This window comes from Elgaria multicarinata, chromosome 10, assembly GCF_023053635.1.
Source record: "Elgaria multicarinata webbii isolate HBS135686 ecotype San Diego chromosome 10, rElgMul1.1.pri, whole genome shotgun sequence".
NCBI lineage: Eukaryota > Metazoa > Chordata > Lepidosauria > Squamata > Anguidae > Elgaria > Elgaria multicarinata.
In genome coordinates this window covers 50,462,992-50,482,795 of record NC_086180.1, presented here as the reverse complement: position 1 = coordinate 50,482,795, position 19,804 = coordinate 50,462,992, and the positions used below count along the sequence as shown (strand labels likewise).

Here is a 19,804-nt window from a genome sequence, read left to right as displayed (position 1 = left end):
AGCCAACATAGCCAATAGTCATGGCTGATGGGGACTGTAGTCCAAAACTTCTGGAGGGCCCCTGGCTAGGGAACGCTGAATCACAGTTATACAAGGGAAGCTTTTTGAAATCATCATCATCATCATCATCATCATCATCATCATCATCAAACTGGGGTGAGTTTCAAGGCTGTTCCTGTAGGTGTAGAATGCAAAGCAAACAGAAAAGGCCTGAGAGAGATAGGGCTATCTGGAGGAAGAGGCGGCAGCTATCAATAGCTACTATTTGTGATGCTTATAGTATAGCACCTCCAGTATCAGGGGCAGCATGCCGTTTTATGCCACTTGCTGGTGAACATGAGCAGAAGAGTGCTGTTGCACTCACCTCATACTTGGGGGCTTCCCACAGGCAGCTGGTTGGCCACTGTGTGAACAGAACGTTGGACTATTTATTTTTATTTATTTAAAAAATTATAACCTGCCCTATATCACTGGGATCTCAGATAAAATCAGAACAATGTAAATATAGCTAAAGATCTATTAAATCATTAACAAATTTAAACCAGATTTTTTTTAAAAAAAACACACACAATTAAAAACTATTAAAACTATGTGCAACCATGGAGAATTTAGCCATCAAAGACTTTAAAAAAACACCATGTTTTAATCTGGCGCTGAAATGAAGCCAGCGTCAGCCCAGTCAGGCCTCCCAGGGGAGGGCATTCCACAACTGGGGTACCACAACAGAGAAAGCCCTCTCCCATGTCCCACCATAATGTATGTCTCATGTTGGTGGGATGCAGAGGAGGGCTCCTCTGACAGATCTCAAATCTTGGGCAGGCATATATAGGGAGAGGAGCTCCCTCAAGTACCAAGATCCCAAGTCGTTTAGAGCTTTAAATGTCATTGCCAACACCTTGAATTCCCACCAGAAGCATATAGGCAGCCAACGCAATTCTTTTTAAACTGGTCTTTATAGGATGTCCCAGTGAGCAGTCTAGCTGCTGTATTTTGCAATAGCTGCAACTTCCAAGTCATCTTCAAGGGCAGCCCCATGTTGAGTGCATTGCAGTAGTCTAATTGGGAAGTTACCAGCGCCTGGACTACTGTGGCTAGGTTGTCCCTGTCCAGGAAAGGCCGTAGCTGGCAAATCAGCTGAAGCTGACCCAAAGTACTCCAGACCATGGAGTCCATTGGGCCTCCAGAGACAAAGATGGATCTAGAAGTACTCCCAAGCGACACACCTGCTCTGTCAGAGGGAGTGCAACTCCACCCAGAACAGGTCGCTTACCCAATTTTCTAACTTGGGAACCACCAATCCACAGAGCTTCTGTCCTGTCAGCTTCAGTTTATTAGCCCTCATCCAGCCCATTACAACCTCCAGGCACTGGTCCCACACATTCACCACCCCAGTTGACTCCGACAAGAAGTAGAGCACCCTTGGTCTGACCTAGCGTGGCTCTTTTTATGTTCTTAGGAAGAAAAATAGGGTTGTTTGAAAACATGCAGGGATACACAAAACAGGATCTTACAGGTCCAAAAGACCAAGGGCTCATCTACACCAAGCAAGTCTCTTAAAGCCTGCTTAGTTCCCCCTGATTATGTGACAGCTCAAAATTAAGAATACACATGTACCTCCTGAGAAAAGCAAATACGGTGACAAGTTAAACATCTGAAATGCACAGCTATTTGATTTATCCCCAACCCCCACTCCCACTAATGATTTTCCGCAAATATGCAAAGGAGAATAGGACACAGAATTTTTTAAAAAAGAAATAGGAGCGGTAGAAATGGTTAATGTTGTTTTGGTTGGCTGAGAACTCCTTCACTTTGCACGCGTGTCCTGGGTTCATGATCTTTCATTGTTGTTTCTGTCATAGCAGGATACTGTTGGCTCTGCAAACCATGTGTAGACCTTTCACCTTAAGTCCTTTAAAGCTTTGTTGCTGTTTAATATAGAAAGCCTTTTGGCTTCTTGGCTTGCAGACACTAGCACTAAAGGCCTTTCACCTAACATTTGAAAAATTGACTAATCATTAAAGTGATCATCTAAACTTTAATTTATACTTAATTTAAATTTTATACTGCATTTTGTATTTGTGCTTTTAACCTGTTGGTTGTTTTATTATGGTTTTAATTTTTGTGAACCGCCCAGTGAGCTTCAGCTATTGGGCAGTATAAAAATGTAATAAATAAATAAATAAATTGCTAGTAGAAATTTGAAATCTAAAAGCATGAAATACATGCCTAAGTAAGAAACCATTCAGGAGTATAATGTATGTGCATAGTAGTTAGATTGTCAAATTCCCTAGCTAGGGAGGTCTACCTTCCACCACCACACATGGCCTTTAAGGGAGAGAATTTCTGACTGCTTCAACATATAAACTTAAACTTGATGTTGTTGGATTTCCAGTGGTTATGGTGATTTCTGCCAGCTCTACTGCTGTCGGTTGCTGTTTTTTTTTTTTAATGCATCTGTAACATTTTTAATCTGTACTTTGGATTATTCTGATTTTGAACAAAGTGACAGAACTACTGCCACATGCCTCTTCCAAACCCGCCCCCAAACAAGTCTTTAACTCTCTGACAAACTCCTTGAAGTTGTTTAGTGAGATATTCTGAAGTGTTTTAAGCTAGTAAGAACAAATGCAATAATAACAGGTTCAAACTTGCTGGTGGTAAATATTCAAGAGACAAGAATAGCCAGAACCTAGCAGTCACTGTCAGGCTGTTTATATATTATGCTTCAAAGAATGGATATGTTTAGCATAGTATTTGGCATCCTAACAATCACAGCTTTTTTAAAAACACACACACACACCAAGTTTCTAGCCATCATGACTATAAATTAAAAAAAAATGTGTAAAAACCCTCTAGAACTTAGGAATGGATTAGGGGAGTATGACTGCACTGTTTTGGACAATTCCCAGTCCTTCTCACCTAACAACTATCTCCAGATCTTGCTTGCTAAACAACTAACCACACATCTTGCTTCATTCTCACACCCTCTGCTGCCCGTTTTTGGCAGCAAAACAAACATGTCAGTTTAAGAACGTATCTTCTAAAAAAAAGCAGGTGCCATTTGTTTTCATTCTAGGACTTGAATGATTTTAACCACGCTCGCATTTGACTGAAGTTCAAATTTAATCTTGATAGAGCCCAAGTTCTAAGTGTCCCTAAATCAGAGTTCCTGGTTGGGATGCCGTGGGCACTACTGCACCTACAGACACCTACCTTTGCTTCCACCAGCCTCCCTGATTTAAAAACATTGTTCAAATTAAAGACGTGCTTTTTTAATTATATTTTTTAACAAAGCATTGGCCTCTAGCACTGCCCTTATTTTCCAGAATGCCTCTTGACACCACAGAAATTCTTAGAAACTAAAATGGTGAGTGGCTGTCCCCCGTGCATCCTGCGGGGCAGGAGGGAGTGTCCTGTGGGACTACAGTGGGTGTGGGGAGCAAGGGAAGTGTGTTGCCTGTGTGTGCATTTATTTCCTGGTTTTGTTGTGGTGGGTGTAGTATGGGTGTTTTGTCTGATTTGGGCAGGGCTGTGTTTTGCCCTCTGTGTGTGTGTGTGTGTGTGTGTGTGTGTGTTCCCTTGATTTTCAGAAGTTTGCCTTTTGCAAAATATTCTTTGTGGGTGCAAATATGTGATTTGGCATTTAAGGCTCAGAATCCCCCTCTGCCTTTTATTCAGTTTCTTGGCCACAGTTTGCCTTCTGTAAAATGGGTTTTGGAGCAGCAAACTGGGTTTGAAGTGGTTTGTGTTTTGAAGCTCAGCCCCCATTTCTGCCTTTTGCGAATGGGCAAGATCCCCAAACAGCCATTTTGTGAAAGCACCCAGGACACTCTCAAAATTCCAGATGTGCTCACTGGTCCCAAAGGGTTGCCCTGGATTATCTCAGCAATCACCTGCTTGGCCCTAGGCTGACCTACCCACCTGCAATAGGCAGGTAAAGGTAGCCGGCCGGACAGAGATCTCTTTGCTTGCTTGGATCTACTCATCCAATCCGGGCAAATTAGCCAGGAACATGAAGAGATGTAAAGCAAATAGAAAAACCAGAGATGGTGGAGCTTTTATGGAAGAACATGCATAGAGGGAATTTTATACTGACAGGTGCATCCTATTTAATTGCCATTTCTTTGGTACATCATTTGGATATTTGGGGGGATACACTCTTGCTAATAGTCGTGATGGCTATATGCTACCTCCAAGACCAGGGGCAGCAGGACTTGCAATACTACGTGTTGGGGAATGGTGGGAAGGGCTCTTGCCCTCCTACTGTGGGTGGGTGGGCCTTTCATAAGCGTCTGGATGCTGGGCTGAACCAACGCAGCTGTTCTTTCAGAACGAGATGGCAGGCAGCTGAGTTACATTTCTGGAATCCCAAATTTAATTTCGGGAAAGCTGAACCATTCAATGTATGCGTGTCATCAACCCAGCATTTTAAAGCTTCTTAAAATTTATTGATTCCGTTTCAAGAACACCAAATTATGAGTGATCTGCTCCAACGTGGGACTTCAGCCAGAACGGTATGCAAAATGACAATGGAAGAATGGAAACATATAGCACAAACCCCCATAAATGGGCACTTTATTAAACTAGCAAGATAAACTCAGAAATGTATAAATGGTCCATTAAATACATCCAGTTCATTTTACACATACTTATTATATAGAAATTTACTTACAGTTTCCAAACATGTAACATTTAAATTATTTTCTCTTTTCAAGCTTACTACCATCAAAAGGTAATAAAAATCCACCACCTGCTTCTGCAGATGAGCACACACAAAAAGATACAGGTAGGGCCAAATGGTCAGATTACTGCATTTAACCTATGATGGGAGGGTAACCCAAGAAGCTTATAAAACCAAAAATAACAATTCCATCCAAGACACTTTACTGTAAGAGGGAGTTAAGACAACCATCACTCTGAGGTGGTGACCTGTTTGAAAGGCCCAATAGCACACTTGATGGCATTTTGGCATATTTACTAGGCAGGAATTTCTGAAAACCATTTCTATAATGGAGAAAAAGAGATAAGGCCATTAGTTGAAATGGTTAAGTTAAGTTTGACCATCAATTGTCACATCCAGGCAAGTAGGCTTGCTGCGACTGATGAAACCATCTTATATGAAGGAAGGAAGAAAAAGTGGGAGTGCTGAAGGCCATATATTTCCAGTGCATGTTTTTAAAAAAAGTTTTCATAAATGAGTAAGATTTAAATAAAAAGGATCAACAGCAGCAGCCAGTTTCCCCACCTACATATATTTACTTGGAAAAGGACCAAGGGAAAGAAGGCAGAACACGTAGCGACAAGTTTTCCCTCATTCTCTGTATCTTAGCCTGACCTGGTGTCATGTTTTCTGCAGTGAATTATTATTTATTCAGGGGTGGGTTGTTTTTTAAAAAAAAGCTTATGAAAAAGTGAAGTTTAAAAAGTAGTGTTAAAATTCACATCTGAAGCAAATGAAGCTTAATTTACAAAAAAAAAGAAAAAAGAGGGGAAAAAGAAAAGAGAGCCTTTTGTCATGCGTAAAAGGAACTTGCATGTTTCATGCCAACTGGTCAATTTGGCAAAGAAAAGAGGTGGCAGCAGGGGACCGAGGGCTCTCCCTAACTAGAGCCATAGCAGCATTTCAGGTTATTTGACCGTAGTTAAAAAACAGTGGAAACGAAACTTGGCAGGAAAAGTGCTCTGCAAGAGGTTGCAGAAACCTTCACAGGTTTCAAGCTGCAGCACCTGCGATATGTGTTATAAATATGGCACTTTTGTCTTCCCAAAGCTGGCAGGTTTTGCACGTGACTGACACAAGCCAGGTCACCTGTAGTCATTTCCCTCACTACTACTTGTGGTTTCTGAAAGCCATGGGCTTCCGCTAAACCCTACTGATTTCCAGCACCAGTCACTCCACTGACTATTCTACTAGTACATGCAAGGCAGTTCTGCCACAGTCATGGAGAATAAACATTCTGCCCAGCAGAGTTTTCCCTCCTTCTTACAGACATACCACACAACTTAAGACATGCTGCAAATTCTTCAGGTGAAATTACAACCCCGTGTGCTCCCCTAACACAGCAGTGTCCTATTTTACCCATTCTGTAGGCCAGCGGTTCTGTGTGTCCAATTGCCAGCAACGGACTCTGCGCAACAGACACAATTTATTCTTGGACCCAAAGAATTAAAATGATCCGCGTCTACATTTCATACTTTTACAAAAGGTGTTCAGGACTGCAGTTTCAGAAAAGCAGTGGTTATACAACAACTGGCCATAATCCCTAGTTCTGGTTTCCTTTCTTTTCACTAGACAAAAGCATTCCTTTAGTTCAGCTTTCCCCAACCTGCTGCCATCCAGATGTGTTAGCTGTAACTCTCATCATTCTCAGCTAGAATGCCCCAAGCTTCCTGGAGATGATGGGAGTTGTAGCCCAAGATATCTGGAAGGCACTTAGGGAGGGAAGCCTGCTTTAGCATGTAAAATTCTCCCGAACGCAAGGGAACTTTGTTCTAGCTATTCCATCACAGTAGTTTTGAATACATTCAGTTCAGACGTACAGCAGGATCTGCGCAACGTACCTTAATTCGTATTGATACTATTATAATGACACAACTTTACTGTTTGGGATGTCTCATAACAGAAATATTTAGCATTAAAAGAGCTGGTCTTCACATTCTATATTGCCAAACAATACAACCCCCCTTTATTTTCAAAAGTGATTCAGTAGTTTCCCTATTGCAGTTTGATTTCCATCTTGACATTTAAGAGATGCTGATTTTTCTATTATTATTTGTTCTCTTAGCACCGGCTCTGCTTTAACACTTAGTAGCTCACTGTTGTCAGTGTTCCTCTTGATAATTCTAGCACTATTTGCTCTTTTCAGTGTACTCCCGCCGTTTTCTTTTGGATTAGAATCGTCAGAGGCTGTTGTTATTCTCATCCTAGGTAGCCTCTGAGACAGCGACCTTGTAAGGGCTGGCGGTTTGGAAGGGGGTGGCAAATCCACCTTTGCACATTTGGAGGAAGAGGCCACTGTATTCCGTGCAAAGCTTGGGACAGGAGCCGGGGTCTTCGGAATGACGACAGTTGTGCTTTTGTTAGTATCCGTAGGGGATTTGGTCAAAGAGCGGCACATTTTCGTTTCATCGGGTTTCGACTTAGGGACGTATCTGACTGGTTTAGAGCTTGGCTTTTTGAAGGAGCCCTTGTGTTGAAGGGGCTCCCTCTCAAACTGACCACTGCTTGAAGTTGCAGTCCCCCGCTGGAGTTTTGGCTCCTCTACAGATATGCTCTGCCTGTACGGAGGTTTTGCTGTTGCATCTGTGGTGCCCCGGATGGAGTTGCGACGTGACAACCGCGCTTCCGTCATGCTGGTGTCTCGAGGCGCGGGCTTAGGCTCTGGCTTTTTCGTTGTACAACTAGGGGGTGCAGCTGCTTTAGCTGACCTAGAAATGGGTACTACTTTTCTCATGCTTGAATTCTCTGAGGAATTCAGAGTTCTGACTGGTCTGGGGTGGTTGGGAGGGCCAGCGGTGGGTTTTGTGGAACTTGAAGATTTATCTTTCAGGGAGTTTCTCTTTGGTCCTACTGCATCTTTGCTCCTGACAGTTTTTTCCTTTGAAAGACCAGGCTTGCTTCCAGAGTCATCTCTATCGTTAGAAAATGAGCTCAGACCTAAGTTGGCATTACCACCAGTTTGCAGATCATTCATAAAAGAGGCCGTAGCACCATCTTTCCTGTTCACTTTGTTGCCATCTAGCTTTGGATCATTTTCTTCTGACAGATCAAGTGTCAATGAACAATCAGAAGTATCCGATATACAGAACATTGGCCCATCTGCCTTAATTCCTGAAATGCTACCATCTGAAGATACAGGACTATCACTGTTGGGCTCAGGAGCTTCACTACCATGACTTACCACTTTGGCAGAGCATTCAGCTTTATAAGCAGTCTCTTTAGATGTTCTGCAGGATGCTACAGGATGGCCTGCTATGCCAAGAGAGTGTAAGTTCAAGTCACCCAGAGTCTCCAAAACTTTTGCCCCAGCCTCAAAATGAACTGCAGATGGGTCCTCCATGTTGTTCGCTTCGTGGAGGTCAAACTTATGCTGCCCTGAGACAAGTTGATGTTCTTCAACTGGAAGGTCCCAGGGGGCTGCATCAGTGGCTTCCACACAAGGCATATTGAACCTGTACTTGTCATTGCTAGCACTCTCTTGACGATTATAGAGGTTGGTACGTGCAGTGTCTACCTCCTCAAGGTCTCCTAGGCGATCAGACTGAGATGGGGGCAACTGGAAGTAATTGCAGTCCGTGCCGGCTTCAGATGCCTGGTCTAAGCGCAAGGTAGTAAAACTGGCATCTTCAGGTTCTTTAGCATCAGTCCAGGCCATGCTTGGTCTTGCTTGACATGCATGTGCACGGGGAAGGCTGTTGAACTTATTTGGATCCTCGCCCTTTGAGGTCTCCAGGAAAGACAGCAGCTCTCGGTCCGCAGTGACTCCCAAGGAATGCCGGGAACGCCTGATGCTGGCATTTCTGTAAGAAGGGCTTTGGGGTCTCTGCTGTAAGAAGGGTAGGAATTCTTCAAGTCCTCTCTTAGTCAATGTCCCAACGTCATTTTCACTGCTGCTCCGTCCAAAAGCCCCAAGCTCGCCAGCAACCCACGATCGGCGTTTTTCCTCCAAATCCTTTAATCTTTGTAGCTGCTGAAGTTCTTGTGCCTCTCGATCCTTGTTTTCCTGTAAAGAAGAAGAAAAGGAACACACCAAATTTTTAATTCAGGGTTTCCCCCCCACATGTTTATATTATCTTTTTATCCATCCTCCTTACTCTTCCCCTGACTTTTGAGTTCGGTTCTTCAGTAGAAATAACCATGGCAACTATTTTCTTCTATGATATCATATGAAATTAAGAAGGTATTTTTATTGTTTTTTTCATCAGACTCAGCTGGTAAAAATGCTACGAAATACCCACTGAGGTTTTATTTCATTATACTGGAGGTCCCTTTAAAAATTCTGTTCAATGGTGATAGTATACAGAGTTCTAATTAACATTGTTCAATAAGCATCCAATTCAAAACACTTACCAGCAAAGCAATCTAAGTAAATGTGATAAAATTCTTGCCCAGATTAGAATTCGTTAACATCTATATAGAACATACTAAAACCCCAAGATTTTCTAATAATCCATGCTTTTATGTTCTAAAGGGTAACGATTCCTTAAAGCACTGATTGTATGTGACTTAAAAGCACTGAAATGAAGCAAACATCTGGACTAGATGGCCTTGTAGGCCCCTTCCAACTGCTATTCTATGATCTTGTGGTTTTGGAGTACTTTCAAGAGGAACAAGTGCCCTAAACTCCTCCACCCAACACTCTACACACACACACACACACCAGACCTGGAATATAAATGGTGAGGACCATTTTATGAGTTTTTATTTAAGTACTCTTTGCCAAGTTTGCAGCATTTTTATTCAAGGAAATGACATTTATTTCATGCCTCAAAATGTACACTGGATATACCTGCTTTATATTGCTATGTAACAGTTCAAGGCCACATACACATTGCCTTCTGGATTAAAAAAAAAGTCAAATACTCTTTAGTACACAGAGCAGTCTCCAGGAACTTTGCCTATTGTCTTTATAAAAGCACTGTAAAGATTACTGTGTTTGCGTTTTACAGGCATAGAGGCCAATCATGTGGCCACTTGCAGTTTATTACTAGACAAGGGCTGGAAGTGTCTCTTCCCAAGCCACAAACTTAGAGCAGAATCTTACCAGGGCATAAGATGTACCTAATAATGCCATTAAATATAATACCAAGGATATAAATTGTGTGAATTCTTTTGCCGTGAAAGCAAGAGAAAGCTTTTCATTGTGTCCAACAGAGAGTCCAATTTAAATACCCAAAGCTCAAGAAAATCTTTAGAATAGCAACATGTTTGGCTTGAGGTTGGAAGGGGGCAACCTTTAGGCTAACAAGTGTCCTGTAAAATGTGCATCCTTGTTCTGTTATATATAATTCGAAGGCTTGACACAACACGATTATCTGACAGCAAAGCAGCTTAATTGCTTCCAAACCAACAGACATGGAATATGTTCTTCTTACCTTAACAGCTTTGTTGAATCTTAGGCAAAAATCCCTAAATATCTGAAAACACTCCTCCAGTTTCATAGTTTCTTTATCTTCACACAAGAAGTCTATAAGGGCATGGGCTTCCTTCAGTAAATCTCGTTTCCAGTGTTCCAGCTCTTTTAGTTCTTTTACAGCAAACTTTAAATAAAAACAAAATACATATTAGATCAAAACAGGTTGACTAATGGGCTATTTCCTTTAAGTTATGTATGCATGTGCCAATATCAGCATCAGTTAAGCCCAAGATTAACTTAGCTGTAACCACAGAACTATAGCACTGAAAATGACAGGAGCTTTGCTATTATTGTTCATCTTTTATCTCTCTCTGGTCAAACAGGTTTTCCATGTTTTTGGAAACACTACATGAATCTGCAAGACCAGTTTATTAGACACAATTATGGGATAAATGCAAATTTCACAGGTCATGCTGCTGCTATACTGCCACCTTCAACCCTCTGGAATGAACAAAACCTATTTATGCTGTGTCTCCTGACAAGGGAAAAGCCCAAGTGCAGCATTTCTCAAACTGTGCACTGGGACCCACCAGTGAGTCTCAACCCACTTTCACTTGGGTCTCACTGCTTCAGGCTTTCCTCTTTGTTTGACTGCTCGGCACCCTGGCTGCACCATGCACACAGCATAGGCAGGTATGGCAGCAGGAGTTGTAGAGAGCAAGGCTATTTTTAATAATAATAATAATTTTTAAAATTGGGAATAAAGAGGAAAGGAATAAGATTGGGAAGTCAATGTTCACTTCCTCCTGTTACAGGAGGAAGTGAATGTAAAAACAGGAGCAGGAAGGGATAAAAATACTGGCAGGGATGTGACAACCCATCATGGGTTAATTTACCCTTGAGAAAGTGGTAGTGTGTGCCAGCCACTATTAAGAGTATGCAACCCCCAACCAGGGGTCGCTGTGGCTTGCTGTGTTATGTGAACCCGGCTGGCAGGGGGTATTTGAGGGTTAAACAACCTTTACATGCCCTAAAACAGACTATGGGTTATGCAAAGGATGTTTAACTCACAAAATAAGACCCGCTAGCCAGGTTTGCATGACACAACAAGCCACGGTAACCCTCTGTCAGGGTTTGCATATACATAACGGTGGCTGACATGTGCCACAGCTCCTGGAGGTTAATTAACCCAAGTCAACTGGCCCACAAAGTCAGAAGATGCTCAGCTCTGGAATGTCTGAGCATCTTCTGAGTTAGTGGGCCAGTTGACTTGGGTTAAGAAGGTCTCGCTATGGCCATCTTCTTCCAGACAGACATGTGCACTACAATTCCATCACAACACATCTTTATACCGAAAAGAACTCAGCCCGATACCTGCCTTAAAAAATAACATGAGAATCTACCCTTACAGTCAAAATTGCCCTTTAGTAACACTTAGTTCGGAACTCAAATCCAATTTGAAATTCAACAAATACAGGTCAAGTAATATTGTTTGACCAAGTTAAGATGCAGCAGCCGCGGATTTTAAGAAGATTAACTTGGTTATTTTCCTATCCCTCTTTGTTCATAAAAAAGCACACGCACAGGGACTTACAGAAGCAAACGAGATGCCTTCAGCATTTTCGTCCATTTAATGAAAAGAGCATTCTTTAAAAATGAAAGAAAAAAGGTCATGCCAGAAATATATAAAGCTTTGTTTTCTTGGTGGCTTCTCTTACAAAGCAAGAACTCAACTGGGAAGCCCAAGGGTTGACAAGGGGTGGGGGAATGGAAACACAGTCTTTAGAAGGGTAGATAATCTTAGCTTTGTCAGGCCTCCAAACAGAGAAAAAAAAGTAGCATCACTCAACAAGGCGATTATGAAAGTAAGTTAAAAAGGGGTCATGAAAAAAATGGCTCCACCTTTCTCATGAGTACTTTATTCATGAGGATAGGAAAAGCGAGTTTTTAAATCAGGTATCTCAGCCACCATTTTTAGTAACAAAGCCTTATATAAGATGTACCTTGAAAACTGAAGAGAGATCCAGAAGATACATTGGGAAATATTCCTAATCAAATTTGACATTACATTAAAAAAAAAAGAAGACGTGTAAAAAAGGGAGCCCAAACCTGCCACAACATTCCATGTCTGATGGCCATAGCTGAATCCCATAGTTCATAGTAGTAATTACTAAAAGTAAAGCATGGGAGCCTAGATATTCACAGGTGTAGAAAATGTGAAACAAGGTATGTAAGGCTGCAATCCTACAGGATGCGTTCTGGCAACCACTGAGCCTCTGAGTATCCTATATGCCCTGGCTACTCATAAGCCTTACAAATATTCTCTTTATTTAATCTAGGTGGCCATTTTCGCCTGTCTAGCAGAAGTTTTGGGGAAGGGGAGGGCTGGGGCTGGGGCGGCCATAAGTTTACTCCTCCGCTGCCCACCCCCTTTCCCCCCCATCTCTGGGTTCCATTTTGCAAGCATGGAGACGTAGGCAGTGCAGTTCTCTCTGCACCAGCTACAAAGAGGGGTGGGGGGCAGGGAACACAGTTTCTTGGCTCCTAGCTCAGAGCACGTCTATGACACTGGGAGCCAAAAAACTGAACAATCCTATGTTCCCCCCAGAACTTGCCTAGGGGACATAGGATTGCTCCCTCCAGTTCTCCAAAATGCTGGATTAAAAAAAAAAAAGTTCCTATGGCAAACTATCAATTTGGTGAAGTTGACTGTAGAGTTCATCTGACTTAATTCCTGTGAGGAATTATCCATGTATCCACTGGAAGCAGATTCAAATATTAACATCTTAGTCAAAACCAACAACAAAACACTTTGTCATAGAATCGTAGAGTTGGAAGGGGCCCTACAAGGCCATCGAGTCCAACTCAACGTTTTAGAGGTTGTTCTCATTTTGCATGGACAATTATGTGACAGATAATAGGTTGGAACCAGACCACATTAGTCATGTCATTAGTCCTATTGAAATCAACAGAACTAGACTTTACTCATGACCGCCTGAAGTCCCATTGATTTTATTAGGACTAAAACTGTGACTAACCTAATGTGGGTCCAACCCAAGATCTGTGAATACAGGGCTCACAGATTTCACTGTCCCTATGCAGACAATCCAGAGGGAGAGGCAGGTAAGAAATAAAATTATTATTATTATCATCATCACCATCATCATCATCATGCTACACCATGGGCATGTTTCCCTTAACTACAGTTAGTGCAGCGCCTGAATTCTAAATCGTGGTTAAGTGCTGACCAGAAAACAGGACATGAAACTATTGTTTGAACTGGACTTGCGGACCGCTTTGTGCTAACTAAACAACCTTTACTTCAGCTTTAGCAACTGTTCCTGGTCAACCGTGCACAGTAAGTGTTCACTCTCAGTGTTCTCAGCTACCCATAGAAGAACTACATGGATCATAAGTTCGGTAGTTCACTTTTTGAAAGTACAAACCAACATTCTATACAAGGGAAACCTCATTCTGTAAGAGCACCAGGAAGATAATGATACAAATTATGAAAATGCTGGACTAATAAGCCAATCAAATCTGATTTATTAGGCACAGAACCCATGCGATCACCGGAAGTGACAATGGCCTGTTTGAGACATGGCCACCATGCTAGTGAGGTGCTACTCTAATCACTATTATACTAACCTACAGGGACAAATCAGATTGTTTCCTCTTCTCCGACTACTCCATCAAGCGTTTCACAAGGAACAAAACATGCCTACTATCAGAAAGGGTCAGGAAGGGGTCAGAAAGCAGCCAGAGTCGTCTAACTTCTCTACACAACTGGGAAAGCTACAAGTTTGCTCCTCTTTACAAACAGAAGCCTGGGATTCTCAAGAAGTTAATGGATGCCTAGGATACCAAGCTGGAAGCGTAACTTATGTGTTTCACTGTTGAACTCAGCGATCCTAAGATAAGCTGTTTTTTAAATGGAAGTTTTCCTGGAAGTAAGTGCTTCCGATGAATATCAAAATAACCATCAAAACAAAATAAAGCTACCTTTTAAAAAAGTGAGGCATAGGCTGCGTGTGGGAGGGATATCTGTGAAGAAAGAATGCTATAAAAATACTTACTTCTTCACAAGCACAGTTTAACTCAGTAAGAGGTGCTGCCGATCAACACTCAGCACCCCTTAATTTAAGATGTAACACATCCATGTTATTCCTAAGCAGCAGGCACATGCAGATCTGTTTGCTGTACTCTACCTATTGATCTCAATCAATCATTCTATAGAAACGAAAAAGGCACCTCCCTAAGCGTGCATCCTTCACCGTCAAAAGCAGTCTCGTAAAATGCTTACAAGTGATGAACAGCATTGCAGCAGGAATGGAGAAGTGTTTTCAGATGAATCAGATACATTTGGCTTCTTTTAAGCCCAATGAAAGTTCAGTGAGGTGGCTGAATATGAACATAATAAAGAACAGAAAAGGCAGTGATCTCTAACAAACCTGGAGGAAGCCTTCCATCTGGCGGAAGAGTTCTGAGTCCCGCCGAATATTGTCCTTAAGAGATTTTGTTTTGGCTGACAGCGAACAAAGCTCTGCTTCTATACTTTCAAAAGATATTCTGCAAGGGAGGAAAAAAAGTAGTCTAAGGCAATTTTTGAAAAAGGAGCTATCAACTACTGAAGTGTTGCCTATCATTTTTGCTGTAACATATACAAGGTGAACAAACTAGATCTTCCTGTTGAACAAATCTTCCCACAGAAGACATCGCATGGGTTCACACAATGTACTAACCCACCCAGTGTAGGTTGTTGTTGAATTGTGGATTATTGTGGGTTTTTCCACAGCGTAGGTTATTGTTATTGTGGTGCCCGAACACAGTGCATTTTCTACAAGGTTGCTTATTAACCATGCAGCGTGACTTGTTAACCGCCCTGAACAACCCAGCAACAAGCCATGGGTTCTCAAGGTGCCTTGTTTGAGAAAAATAAGCAACGCTACATGGTTAACAAGAGCACATTGCATTCAGACAACACGATAACCCATCCTGCAGAAAATACAGTGCGCTCAGACAACATGTTAACCCACTCTGCAGAGAATATATTGTGTTCAGACAACACAACAACGCATGGTGGGTTAGTGTGTTGTGTGAACCCAGCCACTGCGACCTAGTAATCTTCCCTCCCCAATTCCAGTGATCGAAGTTCTATGCCACAGCAATTTCATCAAAAAGCTACAGTAATGAACTCAGACAAAAGGGCACAGTTCTTCCTATCTGGCAATGAGTAAGAAGAAAGGGGAAGTAACACTGGCCTTAAAGGAATTCAAGGTGTTGGTAATGATGTTTAAAGCTCTAAATGGCTCGAGACCTCGATACTTGAGGGAGCGCCTCTCCCTATATATGCCTGCCCAAGATTTGTGATCTGTTGGAGGAGCACTTCTCCACATCCCACCAGCACAACACATTCGCTATGATTGGAAAAGGGAGAGGGCTTTCTCTGTTGTGGCACCCCAGCTGTGGAATGCCCTCCCCTTGGAGGCCCGACTGGCACCAGCACTGGTTTCATTTCGGCGCCAAGTTAAGACATGGCTTTACTGTTTTTAAATTCTGTACTGGTTTTTAGCTTATTAATGGTTTGATTTGTTTTTAGCTGTGTATACTTATTATTTTATATTTTTGTATGATTTTATCTGTACGCCACCCTGAGATTCTTGTGATATAGGGTGGGATACAAATATCTTAATAAATAAAATAAATAATAAAGAAATAGAACATATATGCCTTCCATCACCAACCAAATCTAAACCATTGTCTGGCTAATAAGACTGTCTGCTTTCAGTTTAAAAAAACACACAGCATGCTTGAGCAGAAATACATGAGATTACATAACTTCACTTTGAACTTTGATTTTCTATTTGTAGAATTTAAGCTCTGTCAGTAAGCAACAGGAATAGCTCTCCAAAAAAGTATCTATCTAGGCTAGTCAAAGGAAGTTGTTAAATCATCAAATATCAAATTATCCCCTGTAATACTGATACTTACTTTAATCAGTTGCTCCATCAACAAAACTATATATAGACCAATAATCTCTAATAAGTTATGCTACCCCCCTTAAAGATTAACTCATTAAACATCTAACATGAAGGAATGCTGCAGGCATCATTCTGTTTGCAGTGAAAATGAAACCACAGCGTCTATAGTAAATGCTTGTTAAGATCTCAGTTTTCAGGCCAAAACTTTGCACATGCATTTAAGTGCATCACAAAGAAAACTTCCCGATGTTCTCAGTTTTCTGGCTTACCTGGCGGCCTCCTGAACATGCTGCATTTTTTCTGAAAAGGTTAGAAGAACTTTATCCTTCTTTTGGGCTTCCTGAAACAAACAAAATGATTCCCATAACATTCCACTCCCATGCTGAAGCCTACATCAACTTAGGTCTTTTGGGGACAGCAATTAAGAGGTTTCTGCTTTCAACTTGCTGTGTTTAGAAAACCCTCTTTAAAAGGCTGGGGAGGATCTAATTTAACTAGTTAAAATGACCATTTCTATTTCAGAGAGCCTGAGCGTTAGTAGTCCTCCACTGAATATAATCAGGACTTAATAAGGAGGACCATTAGGCAAAAGCAGCGTACTAAAGCCCTTTGTGCAAACTAATACAACATTTCCTGCTTAATCTCCACCTAATATCCACTCTTCCCCCTGCTCCCCCTCCCGAGACTCCAGATTAGTTGTTAAACCAGTTTGCACAAGTTTGTTCACAAAGTCAGAGCAATAAATGCTAACTCTTACGTTCGCAGGAATAGAGCAAACTCGGCAAATATTAAATATCACGACCACCATTAAAATTAATTGCAAATGGACAACTGCATGTGTCAGGAAGGAAAACTACAATCTATGCAGCCAAACTTCAAAGGAAATAAGAGGCCATCCTCCCTGTTAAATCTTCTGAGAAATGGTTTCTTTCAAAGTATTACTACCAAGTAATCCATCAGATCTGGCAGTTTCTACGCCTGACACTGGAATAGCTAGGTAGAGAGACGATCTACAATTGGAGATTTTAAATATAGTACCAGAAAAGTGCTGGCTCCAGGTCTTTGAATTATGTGCTCATTTGGTTTTCTATGGGGTTGCAGTTTTAAATATGGCAAGAAGAACTTAATGAAACCTGTGAAGAGGTGCACAAAGGAAGCGAAAAGTAAAAGAATTCCATTTTACTCTTCAATTCTATGGCATGTATCCCTCCCACTAGATCCTATCAATCACCTATTCTTGCCGCTTAGATTTCTGTAGTCTGTTATCTTGGAAATGGTTGTTATTTACATACCAAAGCAACAAAATGAAGCAGATTCATCCCAGGCTTGTTTGCTTTTGTATCTGCCAACTTGAGTAATGACGACAGCTTAAACCCAACTGCATTGCCGGCATAGCCGCCCTAAGGAGGTGGGTGGGAAAGGGAGAAGGGGTAGGAGACGTCAGTCCAAAGCACTTATTTGCCCCGTCCCCAACAGCCCAAGACTGAGGCTTGTCCACTTACTGCATTCATAATATTCCCAGCCTGAAGGACCAAGTGCAATATGGAATGTAACTCTTCGCAGCACATCAGCTCTGCAAAAGACACAAGAGTCGGAATCCGCTGGCTGTTTGTTTAGGAGGCAAAAGTTTAGATTCCCATATTCAAGCTGCATCCAAGGACAAAGTTATTCTTCTAGAACATTTTAGTAAATGTAAGAATTATTCAGGAAGTGAAGTGACGTTAAAAGATAGGGCCTAAGCAAATGTGGGCGTGGGGTGGGGGGTGGGAGAGCGAGAGCTACAAACGCACTGGCAATCTTTCAGCACAGGATGGGTTGGATCCAAAGGAAAGCATGTGGAAAGCCCTGGGAGCCTTCCAGATCCCTGAAATGCCTCTGAAGGAGACCCTGCTGAACGGGGTGGTCTATGGCGCATGGAGCTGAGGGAAAGGGGATCCTCAAAAATCGGGCAGAGGCAACATTCAGTGATCCCCCACTTCCTCTTGCACCACAGATCATTCCATTCAGCAGGGTCCCTGACCCTTAGAAGAGGCTCTGGGGAGGCCCTGGGGGAAGGAGCGAGCAGGGAAGTCAGCTTCCACCAGCTTCTTTGGTGCAGTTTTCTTTGGATCCATCCCTATGTTTCCAAGCCAACCATCAATGGCACACATTGCACTTTGGCACCAGCTCTTCAAACACTGTCTAATGACCAAGTAATGTGGTCAGTTACAGTGATGTACAAATCAAGACAGTGGTGTGACAATACATTGTCCTTAACCGATCAGTCTTCAAGTGATGCTAAAGTAGGGGTGGGGCAACTTGTGGTCCTCCAGATGTTTTGGCTTACAACTGACATCAGCCTTAGCCAGCACAGCCAATGGTGTGTGACCCTGGAAATGGTAGGCTCAAACATCTGGAGGGCTGCAAGTTGCCCACCCCATATTAAAGCTATTAAGTGTTTTCATTCACTTGTCTGAGACCCTCTGAGCAAGTTGGTTACACAGACTGGCCCAAAGTGATCTAACGAATTAGCTAATAATACAAACATGCAATCTGCATAGCTAATATTATCAAAGCTGTCGAAAGTTCTACCATTAACAAGGATAAACCTAGCACTCTGCACAGGAAACATTAGAAGCTCCAGATTGCAGGCACGTTATCTCATTTATGTGAACAATTATTCCTGTCTATTAGACGTGTACCACAAAGGCTAGATTAATTATTTCTCCAAAACCATGTTTAGGAAAACGTTCACATATAATCAGGAATACGTGGGAGAAACAGAGAAAACGGAAACTTAATATTTGGCACTAGAAATCCACAAATGCTCAATGCAGCTGACAGGCCAGAAGTTTAGCAAGAACGGAGACAAGGCTGAGATGCAGCATTCTGCACTTTTGGGACCAGTTCACAGGGAATTACCAAAGGCTAATTTGGACATATGAAGTGTTTTGACTGGGTTACAAATAACCAGTACTACTGGTAGAAATATCCTTTACACGATGTTTAACCTATTCAATTTTTTTGTGGGTTTTGTTTTAACATATAGGCTTTCCCACATACAGACAAGCTCCTAATCTTGCTTCCTAATCATCTTTCAAGCCCTTATCCTAAAAGCCATCACTCCTTACTCCCAGAACGCTTCTCTGTTCTACATCATGCATGCAGCTACTCTCCTGCACTTGGCAAGCAGCTAGAGATTAATGACCAAGCTGCTCAACATGCAAAGGAGATTTAAACCAGAGCTGGCATTGGTGCCAACCAGAAGCAGAGAAAGGACATGTGCAGTGTTGAGACTGGAATGGTGATAAGACACAAGAACTCAAGAACCCTAGACCCAGTTGGCTTGTCCTGGGTTGTTTAGCCCAGGAATTACAGTGATGAGCAGAGTGTGAGAGGTGTGCATAATCCATTTCCATTTTCAATTAACAATGCTATGATGTCTGAACCTGGAAACTCTGGGTTGTTTATGGGTTAAACAATACAGAGTTAACCCAGCAACAAACCACAGACAATTGTTGGGTTAACTCTGGTTGTTGAACCCATAAACAACCCAGAGTTTCTGGATTTGCATGTCATGGAGCATTCCTGGGTTGTTATAATTATAAGTGGAAATGGCTTGTACACTCCATTTGTCCCTGCAGTCCCAAGGTTAACACCTCAATAATTCCTGACAGCAGTTCCTGAGTTAAACAACCCAGGAACTGCTGCTATTATTGTGAACTGGGTCACTATGTGCATGTCTGTATAATGAACTGGTCTTCATCG

At 42.0% G+C, this 19,804-nt stretch overlaps 1 protein-coding gene across 1 annotated transcript in view; it reads right to left on the bottom strand.

Moving 5' to 3' along the window:
* Positions 1-6,472: 6,472 nt before the first annotated feature.
* FHDC1 (FH2 domain containing 1) overlaps positions 6,473-19,804 on the bottom strand; it is a 44,528-nt gene continuing 31,196 nt past the window's right edge. Inside the window, exons 7-12 of the mRNA XM_063135250.1 lie at positions 17,560-17,630; positions 17,350-17,457; positions 16,327-16,397; positions 14,528-14,645; positions 10,096-10,260; positions 6,473-8,723 (exon numbers count right to left, since the gene is read on the bottom strand). Coding sequence (XP_062991320.1) covers positions 6,693-8,723; positions 10,096-10,260; positions 14,528-14,645; positions 16,327-16,397; positions 17,350-17,457; positions 17,560-17,630 — 2,564 coding nt within the window. The 3' untranslated portion in view covers positions 6,473-6,692. The remainder of the gene's footprint in view (positions 8,724-10,095; positions 10,261-14,527; positions 14,646-16,326; positions 16,398-17,349; positions 17,458-17,559; positions 17,631-19,804) is intronic.